Source organism: Rhinichthys klamathensis, unplaced genomic scaffold (genome assembly GCF_029890125.1).
Source record: "Rhinichthys klamathensis goyatoka isolate OS25496 unplaced genomic scaffold, OSU_Roscu_1.1 h1tg000059l_1, whole genome shotgun sequence".
Taxonomy (NCBI): domain Eukaryota; kingdom Metazoa; phylum Chordata; class Actinopteri; order Cypriniformes; family Leuciscidae; genus Rhinichthys; species Rhinichthys klamathensis.
The window spans coordinates 5,324,107-5,345,289 of NW_026606604.1; the positions used below are offsets into that span (position 1 = coordinate 5,324,107).

General features: G+C 37.3%; 1 protein-coding gene across 2 annotated transcripts in view; it reads right to left on the reverse strand.

The window, feature by feature from the left end:
- The window catches only part of pld1b (phospholipase D1b), a 33,794-nt gene that overhangs the window by 3,673 nt on the left and 8,938 nt on the right, over positions 1–21,183 (reverse strand). For both annotated transcript variants that reach the window (XM_056249117.1, XM_056249118.1), the window contains exons 2-22: positions 17,824–18,000; positions 17,058–17,224; positions 16,408–16,550; positions 14,460–14,571; positions 14,317–14,382; positions 14,165–14,223; positions 13,962–14,054; positions 13,683–13,835; positions 13,436–13,585; positions 12,102–12,185; positions 10,839–10,920; positions 10,517–10,627; positions 9,272–9,460; positions 8,663–8,879; positions 7,373–7,501; positions 7,020–7,138; positions 6,531–6,644; positions 6,343–6,453; positions 6,077–6,165; positions 5,680–5,793; positions 2,866–2,915 (exon numbers count right to left, since the gene is read on the reverse strand). In XM_056249117.1, coding sequence (XP_056105092.1) covers positions 2,866–2,915; positions 5,680–5,793; positions 6,077–6,165; positions 6,343–6,453; positions 6,531–6,644; positions 7,020–7,138; positions 7,373–7,501; positions 8,663–8,879; positions 9,272–9,460; positions 10,517–10,627; positions 10,839–10,920; positions 12,102–12,185; positions 13,436–13,585; positions 13,683–13,835; positions 13,962–14,054; positions 14,165–14,223; positions 14,317–14,382; positions 14,460–14,571; positions 16,408–16,550; positions 17,058–17,224; positions 17,824–17,968 — 2,497 coding nt within the window. In that variant the 5' untranslated portion in view covers positions 17,969–18,000. The remainder of the gene's footprint in view (positions 1–2,865; positions 2,916–5,679; positions 5,794–6,076; positions 6,166–6,342; positions 6,454–6,530; positions 6,645–7,019; positions 7,139–7,372; positions 7,502–8,662; positions 8,880–9,271; positions 9,461–10,516; positions 10,628–10,838; positions 10,921–12,101; positions 12,186–13,435; positions 13,586–13,682; positions 13,836–13,961; positions 14,055–14,164; positions 14,224–14,316; positions 14,383–14,459; positions 14,572–16,407; positions 16,551–17,057; positions 17,225–17,823; positions 18,001–21,183) is intronic.

A 21,183-nucleotide genomic window follows, 5' to 3' on the forward strand; every position in this document is an offset into this window, starting at 1 on the left:
TTTCTTTTCAAAATACCTTTTATATATAAAAACATTTTTTGTGTATATTTTTGTATTTTCTCAAGCAGTTTTATGTGAGCAGGAGGATATGCAGTTACACAGCACATAAACTCTAACTGCGTCTATAACCAATTATGCACCCACAATCAAGCTCCTGCATTTTCAGAGAACAGCGATATGTATCTGTATCCGTGTTCGGGACACTGCGGGAACGCTCTGATCCAGTGAAGCTGCAACAAAACACCAACAACTTGCTGGATAATTCAGGCACAAAGAGAAACTTCACTCCTTTCTCTCTCATGGCGGGTTAATAGATGCAGGCCGAATGATTGTGACACTGCAATGTGTCTGACTGCAAGTAGATGTTGCATGATAAAAAACACACACAGTGCTACTTCTCCACAACAAGGTCTTTCACAACAAAACATTTTACTATGAATTAAGAACCACAAGAGGGTGCTATCGTGTTGTAATGCTCTTAAAGGGTTACTTACTTCACCCAAAAATGAAAATTATCCCATAATTTACTCACAAGCCATCCAAGGTGTATATGACTTTCTCCTTTCAAACAAACACAATCGGAGTTACATTAAAAAATATCCTGGCTCTTCCAAGCTTTATAATGCAAGTGAACGGAAACTTTTTTTTAATGAAGCACAAAAAAGCACATCCATCCATCATAAAAGTAATCCATACAGCTTCAGGTGGGTTAATAAAGGCCTTCTGAAGTGAAAAATATCTATAATTATGACTTTATAAACTGAAATAACTAGCTTCGGTAATGTCCGTCCATGCGTTCCGGCTGTGACGTAGGATGTAGGAATAGCGTGAGCTTAGGTGAGAGTAGACAGCTTTCACGGTTCAAACAAATAGTGCTGGGTAAAAAAACTGTTGCATTTCTTGACATTTCTCTTTAGAAATTCTCGTTTTAGACTTCTAATTTGTGACCTGTTTTTTGTTGCGCTCTATCCTCTGCGCTTCCATCCTCTGCGCCGGGTCAGAGTTCACTCTTCAGCCAGAACTCGACTCGCGTACAAAAGCCAGTGATTCTAGTTTATAAAGTTAAAATAATGGATATTTTTCTTATAGTATGGATTACTTTTATGATGGATGGATGTGCTTTTTGGGGCTTTAAAGGCACACTATGCAAGAATTGTACCTTGATATAACAGCTTCAAAGTCATTTCGGTGGTAAACAAACTCATAGTAGGGCGAATCATCCTGGTAATAAAGCTTGGCGGGGTCGCCGCTGGAAAAACCAGCAATGCAAGTTTGAGAGGAGCGCCCCCGACAAATCTCGCGAGAATCACGACTTGCTTTACGGCAACGACGTCACACACATCAACAACCACATATGAAGCACGAAGACACTTGCGCGCATTTCAGGCGTGATACTTGACGATGGAAAAAGCAAAGAAAACGCGGTCGGAAGAGACTTGGAAAAGGAAAAGAGAATCTGACCGCGTGAGGAACCGGAAAAGAGTCCCTGATTCGCCCTCGCTATGTGTGTGCGTGTTGTGTGAGTGAGCGCGAGGGCGGGCGCGGCTGATGAGCTGATCAGCGCCAGCTGTTTTGAATGAGGATGTCCGATATATTGTTTGTTACCTCGCCCTGTCTTTGTCAGTTGGTTGTTGAGGCTACCAGGGTTCTACTCGCCGTGTTCTCCTGCACCATGCTGTGGTTTCCTGAGATTTTCCCGGAGGAATTTCTACCTGTTCCTGCATCTGTGTCTGCCCACTGCGTCCCTGCGTTGCCGAGCCTGAGTCTTCTTCTGTCTGCTTCCATTTTGACCCACACGGATATCTACTATTGTGCTCAATAAATTACTGTTTACTCGCAACTGAATCCTTTGACTATTTCCTTGTGACAGTCCCACTCGGTCGGGCTTTCACTAGTAGGCGCGAGCTAAAAAGCAGCACTGGATGCAACAGCGATGCTGACCTGGCGATCTTGTTGATGGATTAAGTAGCCTAAATCTCTTATTTCTAAACTTGATTGCGTTCTATGTTGTTGCGCTTGCTTGTAGTATGCCATTTTTTTACGATGCTGTTCATTCATCCATTGTTGATAATTAGACCAGTCCAAAAATGTCCACATATGTCTAGATAGCTATTTACGACAGTGTAAGTGTTCCACAGCGACTATAGGGGTCACTGTTTGACTAAAACACAATTTCTGCATAATGTGCCTTTAAAATCTCAGTTACTATTCATTCCAATTATAAAGCTTGAAAGAGCCAGGATATTTTTTGTGTTTGGCTTGTGGGTGAGCAAATTATGGGATCATTTTTGGGTGAACTAACCCTTTAAGGCCGGCGTCCCCTAGGGTTTAAGTTTTGGAGTCCTATTAGCCCCTGCTGGTAGATGACGTAACTACACTACACCATCTGACTAAAAAAAGCATCTTATTCCAATGAAGGGCATTATGACAGAAAACATTTTTCAAAAAAGAGAGATGTAACAAACTTGTTTGAGAATACAAGATGCAGTGATTTATTATAGTCTATTTCAATGTAGTTTTGGGATGGAAAGCCTTAAAGCCTTTAGTTTATAGGTAAAAGGTTAGCATAGCAGGAAATACTTGTTTTGTTGCTCTTGTCTGTTTGAGTCTGCTTGCTCCACTCCTTTGAGACTGAAACCCATCAAACAAATCAACAAAGCCATTAAATTTTCAAAACAATGTAGACGGAAAACCACACAGTTCTGTGAGTGCCTGCACTGCATTGGTCTACCACATGTACTTCACAGAACCCCCAGGAAGAACATCTGGTTAGGGTACGAGACGGGTCAGATCTTCTGAAGAATTACAGACACACCCTGTACAGATTAAACATTGATGGGTGTATATATATATCTTTGTACTCACTTTCTTTCTTCAGCTGTGAGATAATGGAGCAGTCTCCTCTAATCATGGTCCTGCACAAACATGAGAGTATTAAAAAATTGGCACAATAATTTCAGAGATAACCAAATAAACAAATTCCTCCAATGGAACACTCCCAGTTTATATGATAAATGATAACTTCCAGCAGGAATAATATCTAACTTTTTTATAGGTAAATTTAAAAATGTATTGGATTCAACATTATGAACGCAAACATTTGAGGCATTCTTTGGTCAATTACCACAGAAAATTTTGAAAACCATAGTATACATAGTTCCCACAGGCCAATTAATGTCACGTGACCTCCCCGGAGACGCCATCTTTGAGGGCATAGGCTGCTCTGTTTACAAAGTTTTACAAGCAAATTTCGAATATTTCTTTCTGTTTATAATGTTACGAAAATCATGAAGAGACAAAGTGGCAGAGATTATAAAGAGACTCTATTAACACAAGACAGAGAGAGGTACAATGCGAAAATTTCAGTCATAAATGGTGTGGATCCGTAGGAAGCACCGAGCACTGATTATGCAGCTTTGCCTCATACAGTATTATCATGTGTAACGTTACCATTATCTGGTATTTTTTACACATGTGAGCAATTCCGAGCCTGGAAATCACTGGAGGCGTACAATCAGTTTGTCGAGGGTTGGGTTGGTGACGTTTGCTCAAGTGCAATCAATGGAAAAGTGTTAGTCATCATAGCGAATGTATGTAGCATGATGCTAAACTATCTGTCTATTAAAAAGCCATAGCCTGCACAACTTAATTCCTGTTCCCCTTAAAACAGTCATCGGTGCTTTCTGTAATATGCATGTACTTATTTGTACACTGAAGAATATGGTTGGAACCACTGGCGTAGGAACCGGGGGGGACGGGGGGGACGTGTCCCCCCCAATATTGGAGACAGTCGCATTTGTCCCACCCAAAAATGACACCGCGAAAGACAAAAATATTTGCCAACTCTCACGCATTGGCCGTGAGACACACGTATTTGATTGGTTTTTACACGCCACCCCCCGATTTCTCACGCAGAAGTGTCAACCCGGTCGGTCAAATGCCTGAAAGATGAGTTTATCTATAGATCTCCCTGTTGAGCCACTCGTGATCGACTAGATATACCGCAAATTAGTTAAAATCTCCCGGAATCTAGAGTGAGCGTGCGAGACAGAGACTGTGCTCGACCGCGTAGCGTGCGCGCGCAGGCACGAACATAGATCGTCGATTGGCGGGTGGATTATTTATTTTCAACAGTGGATTTGGATGACTCAAAGTGCACCAGATTAATGAATTTATCTTTAAAATGTAAAAAAAATTCTTCCGGGGGTGCATGCCCCCGGACCCCCCTAGAGGTACTGGGCTACATCCACAAAAATACAGTGGGAATAACTGCCTATATGGTAGGCCTATGTGAAAAATAAAATTCAAATTATCTTATAAATACGTACATGATCAGGATTTCATGTCTTCCTCCTCGTTTTGAGCCAAGAAAAACCCCTGCGTATTCTCATTGAGGGCTGAGCCTCCCTAAAATGAAAATCCTAAAATCAACCCTGGTCCCCCCCAATGTTAAGCTCATTCCTACGCCCCTGGTTGGAACGGTACATGTATTCGTATTGAACCGAAACTGTACGGGCGTCACGGTTCAGTGCATGAATATACACGGTATAAAAATAAATAAAACTCGCGTGCAAATTAATTAATGTAATTCGGAACTACTTTATACGCGGGTTCTTTAGGGACATAATCTGAGATTGCAATGCTGGAATGTGTGTGTGTGTGAGTGAGAGAGAGAGAGGCGCAGGCGCGGACGCGATCGAACAGTGGAAACTGTTGTTTTTAATACCTCGTCATTATGTTAATACAGGACATCATTAAAACTGCAAAGTGTTAACTTGTTTATTATCCTCGCCAGCCATAACCTCCGTCGTTGTTCTGACAAAAGCTTAGTCTTCTCACATTCATGAAGTCTAAAGACGGGTATACTGTAAAATCCAAATTTAACTGAACCTCCGGCACGATTTGAACTTCCATTGACCCAGCAGGAGATGACCATTTTCACTTTTTATCACGAAATTAACTCGTTTTAGCTTCTTCTTCTAATATTCTGCCCGAAACATGCCCACAGAAATGGCGCCGGGTCGGCAAATGCCCGTATGTTGTGACGTCATGTGGGAACTATGTATAGAAAAAAAAATTAGACATCTTGCGTGTTAGGTGTTATAGGTGTTATAGAATCATTTACTTACCTTGTGTGTATAGTTATATTAAACAGAGGGAAATAATTTTTCTTATTTATATATATATTGTAACAAAAATAAAATTAGTAAGGTTTTGTAATATTTTTCTCTTATACTTTATTCTCTTATACTCTTATAAATTCTCTTATACATACCAAGGCTAATATTTTTTTATCAAAATACTAACAAAAAAATAATAATATTGAGTAAAAACAATAATATTGTGAAATATTATTACAATTTAAAATAACTGTTTTCTATTTTAATATATTTTGAAATGTAATTTATTTCTGTGATGGCAAAGCTGAATTTTCAGCATCATTACTCCAGTCTTCAGTGTCACATGATCCTTCAGAAGTCATTCTAATATGCTGATAGGGTACTAAAAAAAAAATTCTTCTACTTATTTTCTTTTCTTTAGAATGCTTCGATGAATAGAATGTTTTTTTTCTAATTTCAATTTCTATACTGTCACTTTTGATCAACTGCATCCTTTACTGAATTAAGTATTTTATTGTTTGTATGTATGCATATAAAGGATAATAATATTTAGTGTTACCTGTAATTGAAGTGCATGACTGCCTGTATGGCACTGCCCCCACCGGTGTTGATATCCCCCTCAAATCCAGGAAGCAGTGGTGTCACCACATACACACGATACTTTTTACCCTCCCTGTGAACCACACAGAAAGAACACAAGATTACTTGTCACCTTTGAGAGATCAATATGAGAGATGCTTTGCCTACATATGGCCTTATATATTCTATTTATCGCAGCTGGCTATTCATTTACAAATGAAGAATAAATTTTTGTCTTTAAACAAACACTTGTCTCTGTCCTATTGATTTACACGTGTTTCATTAAAGAAATAATGTATCTGTGTGTGTTATAGGTGTGTGGACATACAAAAGAAAATAGGGGAAGGACTGGGTAAAAGTTATTGACCGCAGCTCACCGATATGCTTTTATGATCCTCTTGGCGATGGCATCTCCAATTTTATTCTGAACGACTTTGTTGTCGGCGCAGCTTATGAAGAACTGGTTCTGAAAGAGGAAATGAATAACATTAGATCAATGAAATGCTGCTTTAGGACATCCTGAATTATTCTGTATAGGTAGAAAAGCCAAAGTCTCTGTGGTTAGCAACCAATACATCAACATTGATTCTATTAGTTGGGGATAATATGAACAAATGGAAAATAAGTCCATTGCGTCACACACCTCTATGTAGATATAGTGTTTACTGTTTTCAATTGCGTTGACGTAAGCTGTGTGAATCGACTCCTCGTGGTATTTTATACCTGCTGACCAGTCTGAGGCGGATCGTAACACCTGAGTAAAAAGACAATGAGTATTATGAAAGCTGTATGTGGTCTGATGGGAATATTGTTATTTCTATAAAATTTTACCTGGACATTAGTCTGGGTGCAGCCAGGGACCTGATACTTGATCTCATTTGCAGTAGTGTGAGATTTAGGAAGGAGGTACGGGTACGACAGGGATCTGTATTTGGGCTTCATGATCTGTAACAAGTTGGCAATGCAAATACAAACATATTCAAAGCCATGTTTATGATATTAGCCAACATTGGGAAGACATTAAATACTTTTGGGAAGTTGAAATATCTTGTGGCGTGGCATGTAAAACAATTAAAACTAATTCCTTTTAAAATATTATGCATGCAGCTTTGACCTAATTAAAAAAAAGAAAACTGTAGAATATTTTGTACTTTTAAAATTATTTTAATCACACGCAAACATGCACGCACACACACACACTCTGGTCAGTTAAAAAATATATACACTTTCCTTTGACATTTATTTACATTTTATCTTGATATTTTGGGAGAAGGCATGAAGACATAAGGCACTAAGACATGCCAATATTGATTTCCTCACCTTTGTGAAATTCCAGCGCTGAATAAAATGGCGTGCAACATCTCTGGCTGCTTGCCCATGAACCACTGAGGCAATGTCATGCCAAGGCATTCTGGGAGTTATGTGCCTGTCAATAAAATCTGCAAAAAGAGCATATTGCAGAAATACATTTTTATTGAAATAATTTGAATAAAAACATTGTAAATTCTTTTTTTTCCTATCTTTTTACAAATGTACATAATATGAATGCTTAAAATGTATTTTATATTAATTTATTTGTATGTATTATATTGTATTTATACGTATTATGTTTATATGAATAAAAAATGAATATAAAAACATTAAATGCAGTAATCTTCAGAAAAATGATTCACCATCAAAAGGTTTATCCAACTGGATCCAGTCCTTATGCACAAAGTTGCAGTAATCTTTGCCGTGCCAGAACCGGGTGTTCCCCATCAGCCCAATAACGTCCGCTTGCAGATCCTGTGCAGCTTCAGCCTCTGATAAGAGTGACAGACAACAACAAATAAAGACCCAAACCAAAGAAAAACGCAACCAAGAGTAAAACATTTGTTTTTTCATAAAATCATGTAAAATCAAAAACCACACCCAAAACAACTTTTTATGGAACACATGAACGAAGCAATCCATGCTTTCACACTGCTGAGTTACTACCGCATCAGTCCAAAATAATACACATGCTTGGAATCTGCAAGCATCGGATATTCTGCATCTTACTCATCGGGAAGAGTCTGCAAGAATACAATCTGACTGTTGAAACACAGCAATCCACACAGAGTGCCCAGAGTGTTTTGAGAGGTTGCCCGTTTGACATGGATGATATTTAACTTTTAAAAAAATAGTTCAACTAAATGTTCGGGATCAGAATTAGGGACAACCTCTCATAGAGTGCACACACCCGAGACATCTCACCCAAGCCTGACTCTTACTCACCACTTGGGCACAAGCAGGAGGGCATGGACACCCTCAGCTCAATCCATTTAAGAGGGATCAAATTTTGGTGGCTGCAAATACTATTAGAATAACCTAAAGAAAAGGAGGCATCTTTACAACCTGGACAACCCAACAACGTTTGGTGTGGAAGATGAACACGAATATAGATTCTAGACAAAAATATTCATGAGCACAAGTATATCTAGTTGGAAGCTGTTGCAACAACGCGTTTTAATATCACATCTAATCCTCAATCTCCAGGTTTCACACACAAGGCTTAAACTAGTCCCAGACTAAAATGTACGTTTGAGCTGTTTTAACTGAAAGCAACTTGCACTGATATATCTTAAAATATGTCAGTGACATTGTTTTGTCTCAAGATGCACACCAGTACTGTTTTTAAGGCACGTTCATAAAAGCGACTTAAATGTCCTAAATGAACTAATCCTGTCTTAATCTACACCCAGTTTGTGAAACCAGGCCAATATCTTAATGTCTTAAGCCTCAACCGTAATGATTCATGTTTATCTGCACTTATGGTAAATACTGTAAATCATTGCATAAGATGGTCAGTCATATGAAAGCGCTGCCAAAAGGCATTACAAAATCCGCTGTGAAGTGTGATAACAGCTGAATGTGGGAGTTTAGGTCAGTAACGTGTCACTAGTCTGCATTCGCGAGCGTTCCAGAGACGGGGGCGTACTCACTTTCTTCTGAGCTCTCGGCGCTGCTCACGCTGTCTGTAGGTGCCAGCCCGTGTTTCTGCAGGTGTCTACGGATGCTGAAACGGGTCTTCTTGGTCTTCCCCTGTCCTTTTAGTTTTGGCTGGTCCACTGTGTCGACAGGTAAACTTTTGCCGTTAATGTGAACCGCGCTGGGCCCGTTTGATGGAGCAGCCATAGCAGGAGAGACTTCAGAGGCATTCTGAGACAAAAATTAAAACATCAAGTTCAAAATAAGTATATCCCCCATATCAGATCTGCCTCCATTTAGTTAGCAACGCCCAACTTCCTTTGATCTTATCAATTCCCAGCAGACAAGTCCCGCTCTAGAAGTCGTTTCACTAAGACGCATGTCGCAATATGGAAGATAAGACTAGAAGCTTCCGTTTCATGACAACTTTAAGTTGAAGATAATAAAAATAAAATAAATGAAAGCTATTTATTTTAATAAGCAAAAACTAATCAAATTGACAAAAACACAACAAAATTGCTTGAAAAAAACTCAAATGGAAATTGAATAAATACTATAATAGTAAATAAATAATACTAAAGCAACACTGTATGTCATAAAACATTAGAATATAAGATCCAAACCTCTGCAGACACAGGAAGAGTCCTGGTGACACTTCCTATGTCAGTCAGCCGATGCTCCCGATCATCCCAGCGTCCGTACGCCAAGTCAATGCCTCCCACGAATGCCACCGATTGGTCAATGACTATAATCTTCTCATGATGCGCCCATAGGTACACGGAAGAGGATACGTGGTCAGGGTGCCTCATTACCTGAGAAGAAAATAAGTTTGTTATTGGCGAGTCTTTTCTTCTCTTTGTTTCTTTGGTGTCGCGCAGCGGTTAAAGATCGCAAAATGGATGCAAATGCGACAAAAACTACAATTTGTGACTAATCATGTTGCCATTGGTGACAGTCAGGAAACTTTCTGTGTGTCCATATACAGCTGTCAGATTTCATATTTTTAGAGTGTGAGTGCAATAATGAACATGTGATTTCTGATTCATGAACAAATGACTCGGTTGATGCAGTTCTTTTTAATGAGTCAATCTGTAAATTATTCAGAGGTGTTACTGACTTTATTATTATTATTATATACTATTATGTCACTTTAGGTTTGTTCATATGACAATGTTTAATTTAAAATACATATTCACAACAGAGATTTGTTATAATAAAATGGTTTAAAAAAAAAAAAACATTCAAATATATATAAAAAAAATTATAGTTGAATCAACTTTGTTTGAGTCACCTGTCAGAACCATAATCAGTATTTTACATTTTTACTTTTATGTTACTTTTCTTTCAACCAGGCAGAAATATTCTTTTTTATTTATTTTAATAAATATTTTTTTTTGTCATATTTAAATGGCACAAATACATTCAGTATCACTAAAGCCACAGCATCGTTTGGAACTAATTTACATGAAATACAACAATTTTTACTAGAATATTTTCATGATTTTCCCATTACTTTAAGATATTATTAATTTCAATGACTTTTCCATGCCTGGAAATCACAACTTTAAAATTCCAGATTTTTCATCCACGTGGCGACGATTATCCCCGTTCACAATGAAATTTCACTGGTTCAAAATTGTGCTCCACATACATATTAAACATCAAATATGCTTGAATTGTCCATGTCCATAATAGTGTTTTTTTTGCATTCACATTCCTTATATATATTAAATATATTAAATAGATTAATCGCATCTGATCTGACATATACTGTATATTCACACAAACACAAACTTTTATGTCAGATGCAATTAATCAATTTGACAGCACTAGTCGATTAATGAACTGACTTTTTTGTTTTATCTGACCTTGATATTGGGGTGAAGCTGTAGTAGAGTTCGTTTGCTGTATTCGCTGTTTATGCCGAGAGCCAGTTCCACCTCCTTGTACAACATCACAAATATCCGCACACCTTTTTGCTGCAAGAACAAACAGTTCTTAATGGTCAGTACAGCAAATCCACCAGTCAAAATTAATATATAACCACAAAAACAGAAAACACCCTGGAATGTAAATTATTACATGAGAACAGTGAACGGGAAGGTTTTATTGCTGGTGCAGTAAAGCCACAGACAGATGTATGGCGTTTCACTGCAGCTATGGGTTGGGTTGGGTGTTGGGTTAACTCACCGCTTGCCGTTTCAAAATGCAATCGAGTCGCCAGCGGTTGCCCTCGACGACAGGCCTCTTGAGGAAGATCTCAGGGCTCAGCCTGCATTGACACACACACACACACACACACACACACACACACACACACACACACACACACGACCTCATGAGCAGGGGAAGCATTTGTAACATCAAATATGCATAAACGTCTAGTCTCACATCTCACTGTCACTTACATAATTTCAAATGTATTAAGCCAGTGAAAAAAGTAGACACACACACACACACACACACTGGAATCTCACACTTGCAGGATGACTGAGTGATGCTGTAACACAGCACCAGGCATCTGTCTGATGAAGGTAACAGATCTGTTTGGCCATTGCTCCCAGCTGGAGGTGCCCTCTGAGAGGGTGCACACAAAGTATACAACTATCTTTCTTTCCCTCTCTTTTTTCTACTACCTTCCTTTGGGCTTTTCTCTCAGTTCATGACCTTACTGTTATGACAGGTCAAATCTATAAGCAATACATCTCATCCATCTGAGTTGCTGAGAACGTGACAGGCAACACTAAATTGTGATAGTCACTTGTTTCAATTTTCAAGGTTCCCATCCATCCATTTACCACAAATAAATTAAATTAAATGAAATACAAAAAAATGATTAAGGATAGGATCAAATTAATCAATACAAAAAATTATAAATAAAAATAAAATTCAATAACTTAGTTGATTAATTAAGAATCAATAATATATATTTAAATGCAATTAAGGGGAAAAAAAACAATAAAGCATAAATTGAATAATATCTTAAAAAGTCATGATAATTATTACTTTTCAATGACTTTTCCATGCCTGGAAATTACAATAACCATTGCATGTTGAAATGATAACTCTCATTATTAATGAAATTTCACTGGTTAAAAATTGTGCTCCACGTGCATATTAAAAACATCAAATATGTGTAATGTTGTAGTTTTTCATGTACATTCCCTTTCTATTTGGACAGATAAAGCACTTGTTGTGTGACGCATGGTTAGGACATTGATATCCTAAAGTAAAGTCAGTATATCCCTCTAAAAAAACAAAAACCCCTCTAAGAAATGCACTCCATTTCCTGCTGCCTTCCTAGAACTGGGCAATGTTTGATTCTCTCAGAATTTGATTGAGGAAACATTAACCAATGCAGTTCACCTGATCTGTGTGTGCATTATTTCTAAAATGAATCAATAGTACCCAAAGGAAAGAGGAATGTATGGGAAGGGCTATATCTCAACATACCACCAGTCAGTGATAAAGATCTCCTCCTCTGCCTCTTCCAGCGCATTTGCCACATCCTCCATGTACTGCTTCCCATTCACATACCTGAAACACACACACCCAATCAGTCAAATCAATGGGTAAGGCTGAAAGTCCCAAACTCACACTCTCGCTGATTCTCAAACTTAATTACACAATTTTCATTATTCAGGGAACAAGCATGCTAATAGGGCTTAATGCTGCAACAATGCACAACTAATCATCTGCCCAGACCAGCAGTGAAGCTGCTGCCCTAGATATCTCGCTTCTCCACAGGGTCAAAAGAGGATGGAGTCTATGGTTACACTTTCCCTCTCATTCTCTCAAGTTACTCCTGTTAAACAGGCTTCACCTGAAGACACAGCAGCAGACGGCTAAAGCTTTCACATGTTTATCTGTTCTAGAAAACCTGAGACCTGCTTCGGCTAGTTTGATTATTGATATTTTCTGGATAGTTTTGAAATACATCAACTGAAAATTGTGAGAAAAGTTGAGAAATAAATAATAACATGACCACTAATATAATAAAGCTTTAGTTTTACTTTTTTTTAACTCAAATTATCTTAATTATAAATGATATTATAATATAATCACTAATATAATAAAATACAATATTATATTATTTTAATAAATAAATAAATAATGTAATATCATCTAAATTAATAAATGTACAATATAATACAATAGCCAATATAATAAAATATGCCAATACCATTTAATTTAATATAAAACTAAAGCTAAAAGTTAGCTTAGTAAACCCAAATTATCTTTTTATTTATTCAAGAAAGAAATAATAATATAATCACTAATATAATAAATCACTGATACAGTAAAATAGCTAATATAATTTAAGCTAAAGTTAGCTTTAGTTTGCTTAGTAAACCCAAATTATTATTTGTATTATATTATTTTTCAGTAAATAAATACTAACATAATATCTGCATAAATGAATGAATGTAAATAAAATATATTATAATGTAATATATTATAATAGCTAATATAATTTAATATAAAACTAAAGCTAAAAGTTAGTTTAGTTTGCTTAGTAAACCCAAATGATTATTTTTTCAATAAATAATATTATCAGTAATGAAATATAATACATAATAAAACTAAAGCTAAAAGTTTTCAAATTACTTCTTTGCCCAGTTGAACTTTCTGTGTAAAAGTTGTTGCCACAGGGCAAAGGCTTTGAGGGGAGGTTGCCAGGGTGTTGCTAGGTGGTTGATTATTGGCCCAAGTCAAAAGTGTCCACCGCTAAGCATCTATGATATGATCTTTTCAGACATCGGATGCATGTAAAAAGCCATAATTACCATTTAGATGGGATGTTCTTCTGTTCATTGGCAAAGGAACCATATCGGTGATCCTTAAGAAAATTGCTGCCATACTTGCGCACAAATTCATCAATTGCCTGTCCCCACCAGCGTGCGTGACGGTAACTTGTGAACTTCAGCACCAGAGTCCTTCAAGAAGCAGAAAGCGCTTTCATTTCATCAAATATTTATGGTGCATGTCAACTGCATTTTGCCTTAATGACCACAAGAGCCTCAGTTCACACACCTGGACAGACTGTCTATGCGGACACCGTGCCTTGTCTCAGTTTCTTTAGTGTCCATTTTAATGCCAAACGCCTTATCCATCAGCAGGACGAATGAGATGGCACCTGTGTCTGGCTTCATGAGGAGTAGGGAGGAGTCCTTCACCACCATCCAACTGGAAAGACCAACAGTAAGACATTATAAGCTGGGATTTTCCATGAAAATCATTTTTCTTCATTTTTAACCAAGGTGATTGTTTTGTGATCCTATGCAAGCTGAGAATGAAAGACACTACACTGACCGTTTGGACCAGCGGTAGCACATTTTGCTGTGGCCACAGCAGTTCAGTCCAGGAATACGGTGACCCCCTGACCTTTTGAGAACCATACCCTCCCTGGGAAGGACACAGTGCAAAATGTCAAGGATCAATTACAAAAAAAGTACAAGAATATATTTATAAATAATAATTAAAACATTTTTAGCTAATAAACAAAGAGCTCTTACAAGCCTTTTGGTCCCAAATCATGAATGAAGGACAGCTGACTCACATCAATAAATTCCATCTATAGAAAAAAAAAAAAAAGATTTGTTAATGCATGTAAAAAACAACATACCTACCTACTGAAATATTGTACATAATCCAAATATATACATACTGTTGCATGGTAGTTTCTATACATTGGCATTTTAAGCAGCTTATTCAAGTAGTCTTCAAGTTGTCTCTGTGAAGAAAACCACAATATTCAGACACAAATCATCTGAATATGTTAGCAGTGTTCCACTGAAACAGGAAACTGACTTTTCGACTAGACACTTGCTCTTCCCTGGCCAGTTCTTCGCCTCCTCCCCGGGGTAGACTTGGCATGTGCCGTTCAAGTTTCCGGTTTATAGTGTGCCTTCGCTCCGTGTGACTATTTCAAAGACAGAGAAAGAGATCTTAAGATTACCAGAAGATGGCAAACGCACTGCATAAAGTCAACATTTAGACCAATAGTGTTCATGACTCAATTGCTGTCCTATAGTTATGATGAGACATTAGTCCCTTTTGCACAGTAATCCCAGTAAATTACCAGAATGACTTTACCGGTAAATACACAAATATGCTGTTCACACAAGCAATGGTGATATGGCTTTTTACCAGTAAGAGACCATTCACACATCAGCACCAAAATACCAGTAAATTCAGTGATGTCAGTCATCAGAAATGATCTTTAATCGCTTCGCCGCTGTCTTCATTCACTCGCGTGAGGAAAATCGCTTTAGTTTCACTATCTGTTCAATTTGACAACTTTTTTTTTTTTTACTTCTGTGTGACGGGTGTAAGGGGATGATCACACAGAAGACACGCAGAGCCAACTGCAGAGCCGCCGCGCTTATGAATAGAAAAAGCTGCAAGATGAGGCACAATGGTCAAAGATGTCCAACTAGCACATATTTACATAGAAAATGTTTTAAAAAGCAGTAAAGCTTGCCGTAAACAGGGCGGAGTAAGTGCGTCATCTCCATAAGAACTTTATGATTGGCTCAAAGCAGATTTTTTTTACATCAGCCCATGCATGTTCATAACGGTACTCTTTATTCTTTGTTCACATCCAGCATCAAACCGGTAATTTACTGGTAATGTTACAACTTCTCATACTGGTAAATTGCCAGAACCAATTTACTGGTATTTTTGAAAAGGGCCTGTTCACACATGGGGCCAGAATTACTAACAGCTTGCGCCAGCGCAAACCCTCTTTTGGCATTAAAAAACTACTGTCAGGATTTACTAAAGACACACAGTGAAAAATTAGCACTGAAAAGGCGTGGACAGTTATTTTTGCGGCTGATCTTATTGCATATGCATTTATTTAGTAGCCCAAAGAAGCATGTCTTAACCCAGGTGCTATTTGTGATGCTAGATTGCGTTGGTCATTATGGAAATGATCCGGCTGTGTCTGTGTTCTTTAATTTGCGCGTCGTCACTCGTCAGTAGATCACGGGAATCTCCAGAAATTTCCACTCCCATCTTTTTTGGAATTGCGCTCTCACGCTAATTTGCCCTGTTTAGTAAATCAGGCCCATGATCTAATTTACCAATAATTTACCTGGAAAGACTATATGTGTGAAAGGGGCTACTGATACTTCCTTTTGTTGGAGTAATATTTACATTTATGTTTAGGGAAAAAAACATGATTATATATATATATATATATATACACAATACCATTCAAAAGTTTGGGGTCAGTACAATTTTTTTCAAAGAAATTAATAATTTTATTCAGCAAGAATGCATTAAATTGATCAAAGACATGTATAATGTTACAAAAGACTTCTACTTTCTATTCATCAAAGAATCCTGACAATACTGCATCATGGTTTCCACAAACATATTAAGCAGCACAACTGTTTTCGACATTAATAATAGTAAAGAATGTTTCTTGAACACCAAATCAGCATATTAGAAAGATTTCTGAAGGATCATGTGACACTGAAGACTGGAGTAATGATGCTGAAAATTCAGCTTTGCCATCAAAGAAATAAATTACATTTTACAAGTTGTAATAATATTTTACCATATTACTATTTTTACTATACTTTTGACCCCAAGCATATAAAACAATATCACAGTATATAAAAAATATAAATATATTATATTTTCAAATATAACATAAGTAAATGTAATTATTAATATATTCATATAAACATTATAAATAATTATAAATAAATAATTGATATAATTATAATAAAATGTATGATCAGGTCACCTGCGGGTGGGCAATGGAATTCTGAGGAAGGTCTTGTAGGCACGGAGTTCCCTGTGAAGCTCCATAAAATGTTTCTCCTTCCTCTTTACCAACCAGGTGAAGTTTCCGTGCCTCATCTCGATCTTAAACAATGCCGGAAGCGCCTGGATACAAGACCAGCCATCAGGGATAGTTCACCCAAAAATTAAACTTCTGTCATCATTTACTCACTGTCATGTCGTTCCAAACCTAAATGCCTTTTGGAACATAGTGCATAAGTCGTATGGACCACTTTGATGGTGCTTTTATGGTGTCTTTTTGGACCTTGAAAGATACGGTCTTCATGGTCATTGTATGGAAAGAGCTTTCTTCAAAATGAAAATTAGAACATTGGGTTTGAAACGACATGACGGAGAGCACATAATTAACTACAGTGTTCCTTTAAGATTTCAGCGTTTACTACTTCCAAAACATGAGTGATGATGAGTGTTTGTCATTATTTTTCTGAAAAACAATTTTGCATGTGCTAAGTATTTTCAGTTATGGTGTCCAAATCTCCAGGGCAACATGTAAATTACTCTGGCAACCTCTAAATCTCCCGGGAAACAAATATACTATGTCAGCCCACATACTAACACTCCATGAAAGGGAACAGGAGTGGGAGATCTCACCTTAGAGACGCTTCTCTGGGACGTGAGGTTGAAGCGATCCTGGGCAGAAGTGAAGCGTTCCACCTCCAGGATTTTGGCGGTGATGGGAAGCGCGGTAAGAAACACGCGTGCCCCGGTCTCTTTAAAGCCTGTTGTTTTATACACAGCTGAGAAGGGGATGCGATTTTCTGTGGACAAAATACTTCAAATTAATATATGACACTGACAGACACACTACTGTTCAAAAGTTGGGGTCAGTAAGAAAGTGTTTTTGAAAGAAGTATCTTCTTCTCACCAAGGCTGCATTTATTTGATCAAAGGTACAGTAAAAACAGAAATATTGTGAAATATTATTACAATTTAAAATAACCATTTTCTATTTTTATATATTTTCGAATGTAATTTACGTCACATGATCAGAATTTTTTCTGATCTTTGGTGCTCACTGCTCAAGAAACATTTCTTAGTATTATCAATGGTGAGACAGTTGTGCTGCCTAATTTATTTGTGGATGCCATGATTTTCAGGATTCCTGGATGAATAAAAAGTTCAAACGAATAGAATTTATTTGAAATATAGTTTTTTTTAAAGTATTTAATGTCAGTTTCGATCAATTTAATGCATAGTTGCTGAATAAATATATTAAGATTTAAAAAAATTCTTACAGATTCTTAGATCTTACTGGCCTCCAAATGGTAGTGTATATGATTATTATCTTCATATAACTTGTTTGTCTCCTCTGTTGGGATTATGTTTGTGATTTTATGTGGTTCTTTGTTTCTTTTACCTGTACTATTGGGATCCCGGCCATCAAACTCCTCTTCCCCATCGCCAATGTCAAGTTCTCGTGTGTCCAAGTTCTCCATGATATCGGTCATATCATTGGCCACCAGATGCAGGGTGCTAACCGTGGGTTCTTGCTGTCGCAGCATGGCTAACAATCAGCCTGCTGGCCAGGGCGCTCCTTTGAGACACACAACACTTTTTTAGCATGGGAAATGAGGAAGTATTAAAACGGTTTACTTTGCTCCTGACAAAAAAAGCCATAAAACATTTATTGAATGGAATGAGAAATGATATTCATCTTGTTCAAACACTGTATCCACAATAGGGAATGTCAAACAAACGAGTGTGTGAGCATGTGTGTGTGTGGTTTGACATGTGTTTGGGGGAGGAGGAATGAGATTAGAAAAACTCATTCAGCACTGAAACAGGAGACAAGTCTGTGCTGAGTGTATAAAGTTGAGAACTAAATCGGGGACAACAGACAGCAGTCTGCAACCTCCATCCTGTTCCTCTTTCCTCCTAATTGCTCACAAATAGGTTCGGGAAGCATAAAGACATCACATACAAAACCAAAAATCCCTCTTTTGTCCAGACACACTGCACGCACCCAAGCAATGCAATTCATTAATGTCACAACAGACCTCACCTTTGCACGGTCCAGTGAAACACACAAATCAGAGTTTCTGAGCGTGAAGATAACTAATAGTCTGTTTAAAACCACTGAAAACACTACAGTTTGGGGTTAGAAAGATTTTTTTTAAAGAAATGTATACTTTTATTCATCAAGGTTGCATTACATTGATCAAAAGTGACAGTGAAGACACTTACATTGTTACAAAAGATTTCTATTTCAAATAAATGCTGTTCTTTTAAACTTTCTATTCATCAAAGAATCCTGGATTTTTTTTAAGGTTTCCTAAAAAATATTAAGCAGCACAACTGATTTCAACATTTATAATAAGAAGAAATAGGATCATGTGACACTGAAGACTAGAGTAATGATGCTGAAAATTACTGTACTCTAAACACTAGTGTACAACAGGGCTAAAGGCGCACCGGGGTAAAAGGTGCATTTGACTTTATTCTCTTTTAAACCCCTGATAGCACTAAATTCAGCTCAGCACAATTCAGCTTAACAACCGCTTTTGATGATGTACTTGGATATTTGGCTGATCCTTTACGCAATCTTGGACAGCAACGCAAATTTAATTTAATTTAATCTAACAAAGGTCTTGTTTATCAGTTTTGTTCAAGGTAATTAAAACAACAGTTTTTCAATAACGGAAGAATATGTATATTTGGGGTACCCTGCGGTCAGGCCCCTGCTTATATATATTTATAAATATATATATATATATATATATATATATATATATATATATATATATATATATATATATACACTCACCGGCCACTTTATTAGGTACACCTGTCCAACTGCTCGTTAACACTTAATTTCTAAGCAGCCAATCACATGGCGGCAACTCAGTGCATTTAGGCATGTAGACATGGTCAAGACAATCTCCTGCAGTTCAAACCGAGCATCAGTATGGGGAAGAAAGGTGATTTGAGTGACTTTGAACGTGGCATGATTGTTGGTGCCAGAAGGGCTGGTCTGAGTATTTCAGAAACTGCTAATCTACTGGGATTTTCACGCACAACCATCTCTAGGGTTTACAGAGAATGGTCCGAAAAAGAAAAAACATCCAGTGAGCGGCAGTTCTGTGGGCGGAAATGTCTTGTTGATGCCAGAGGTCAGAGGAGAATGGCCAGACTGGTTCGAGCTGATAGAAGGGCAACAGTGACTGAAATAACCACTCGTTACAACCGAGGTATGCAGCAAAGCATTTGTGAAGCCACAACACGCACAACCTTGAGGCGGATGGGCTACAACAGCAGAAGACTCCACCGGGTACCACTCATCTCCACTACAAATAGGAAAAAGAGGCTACAATTTGCAAGAGCTCACCAAAATTGAACAGTTGAAGACTGGAAAAATGTTGCCTGGTCTGATGAGTCTCGATTTCTGTTGAGACATTCAGATGTTAGAGTCAGAATTTGGCGTAAACAGAATGAGAACATGGAACCATCATGCCTTGTTACCACTGTGCAGGCTGGTGGTGGTGGTGTAATGGTGTGGGGGATGTTTTCCTGGCACACTTTAGGCCCCTTAGTGCCAATTGGGCATCGTTTAAATGCCACGGCCTACCTGAGCATTGTTTCTGACCATGTCCATCCCTTTATGGCCACCATGTACCCATCCTCTGATGGCTACTTCCACCATGTCACAAAGCTCTAAACATTTCAAATTGGTTTCTTGAACATGACAATGAGTTCACTGTACTAAAATGGCCTCCACAGTCACCAGATCTCAACCCAATAGAGCATCTTTGGGATGTGGTGGAACGGGAGATTCGCATCATGGATGTGCAGCCGACAAATCTGCGGCAACTGTGTGATGCCATCATGTCAATATGGACCAAACTCCCTGAGGAATGCTTCCAGCACCTTGTTGAATCTATGCCACGAAGAATTGAGGCAGTTCTGAAGGCAAAAGGGGGTCCAACCCGTTACTAGCATGGGGTACCTAATAAAGTGGCCGGTGAGTGTATATATATATATATATATATATATATATATATATATATATATATATATATATATATATATATACAGTGAAACTCAAAAAATTTAAATATCGTGCAAAAGTTAATTTATTTCAGTAATTCAACTTATAAGGTGAAACTAATATATTATATAGACTCATTACATGCAAAGTGAGATATTTCAAGCCTTTATTTGTTATAATTTTGATGATTATGGCTTACAGCCTATGAAACCCCAAATTCAAAATTAGAATATTGTGAAAAGGTTTTCATAAGCTGTAAGCCATAATCATCAAAATTATAACAAATAAAGGTTCGAAATATCTCACTTTGCATGTAATGAGTCTATATAATTAGTTTCACCTTTTAAGTTGAATAACTGAAATTAAATGAACTTTTGCACGATATTCAAATTTTTCGAGTTTCACCTGTATATATATATATATATAGTTATTTTAAACTATATGTGACAATATTATTTTTTTTACTGTATTTATGATCAAATAAAGGCAGCCATGGTGAGCATAAAATACTTTCAAAAACATTAACATTTAAAAAAAAATCTTACTCTACCCAAACTTCTGAACGGTTGTGTATTTTTTAGAAATAGTCCTTTTTTAATTCTCTTTTATAATCATATCAAACCTATTTCTTTTCATATCGTGATTACAGGTTTAAGAAATTAAGAAATTCATCATAATAGTGTGGTTACAATTTCCCCATTTGTCTTTCTAGGAAATGGCATGTCATAATGA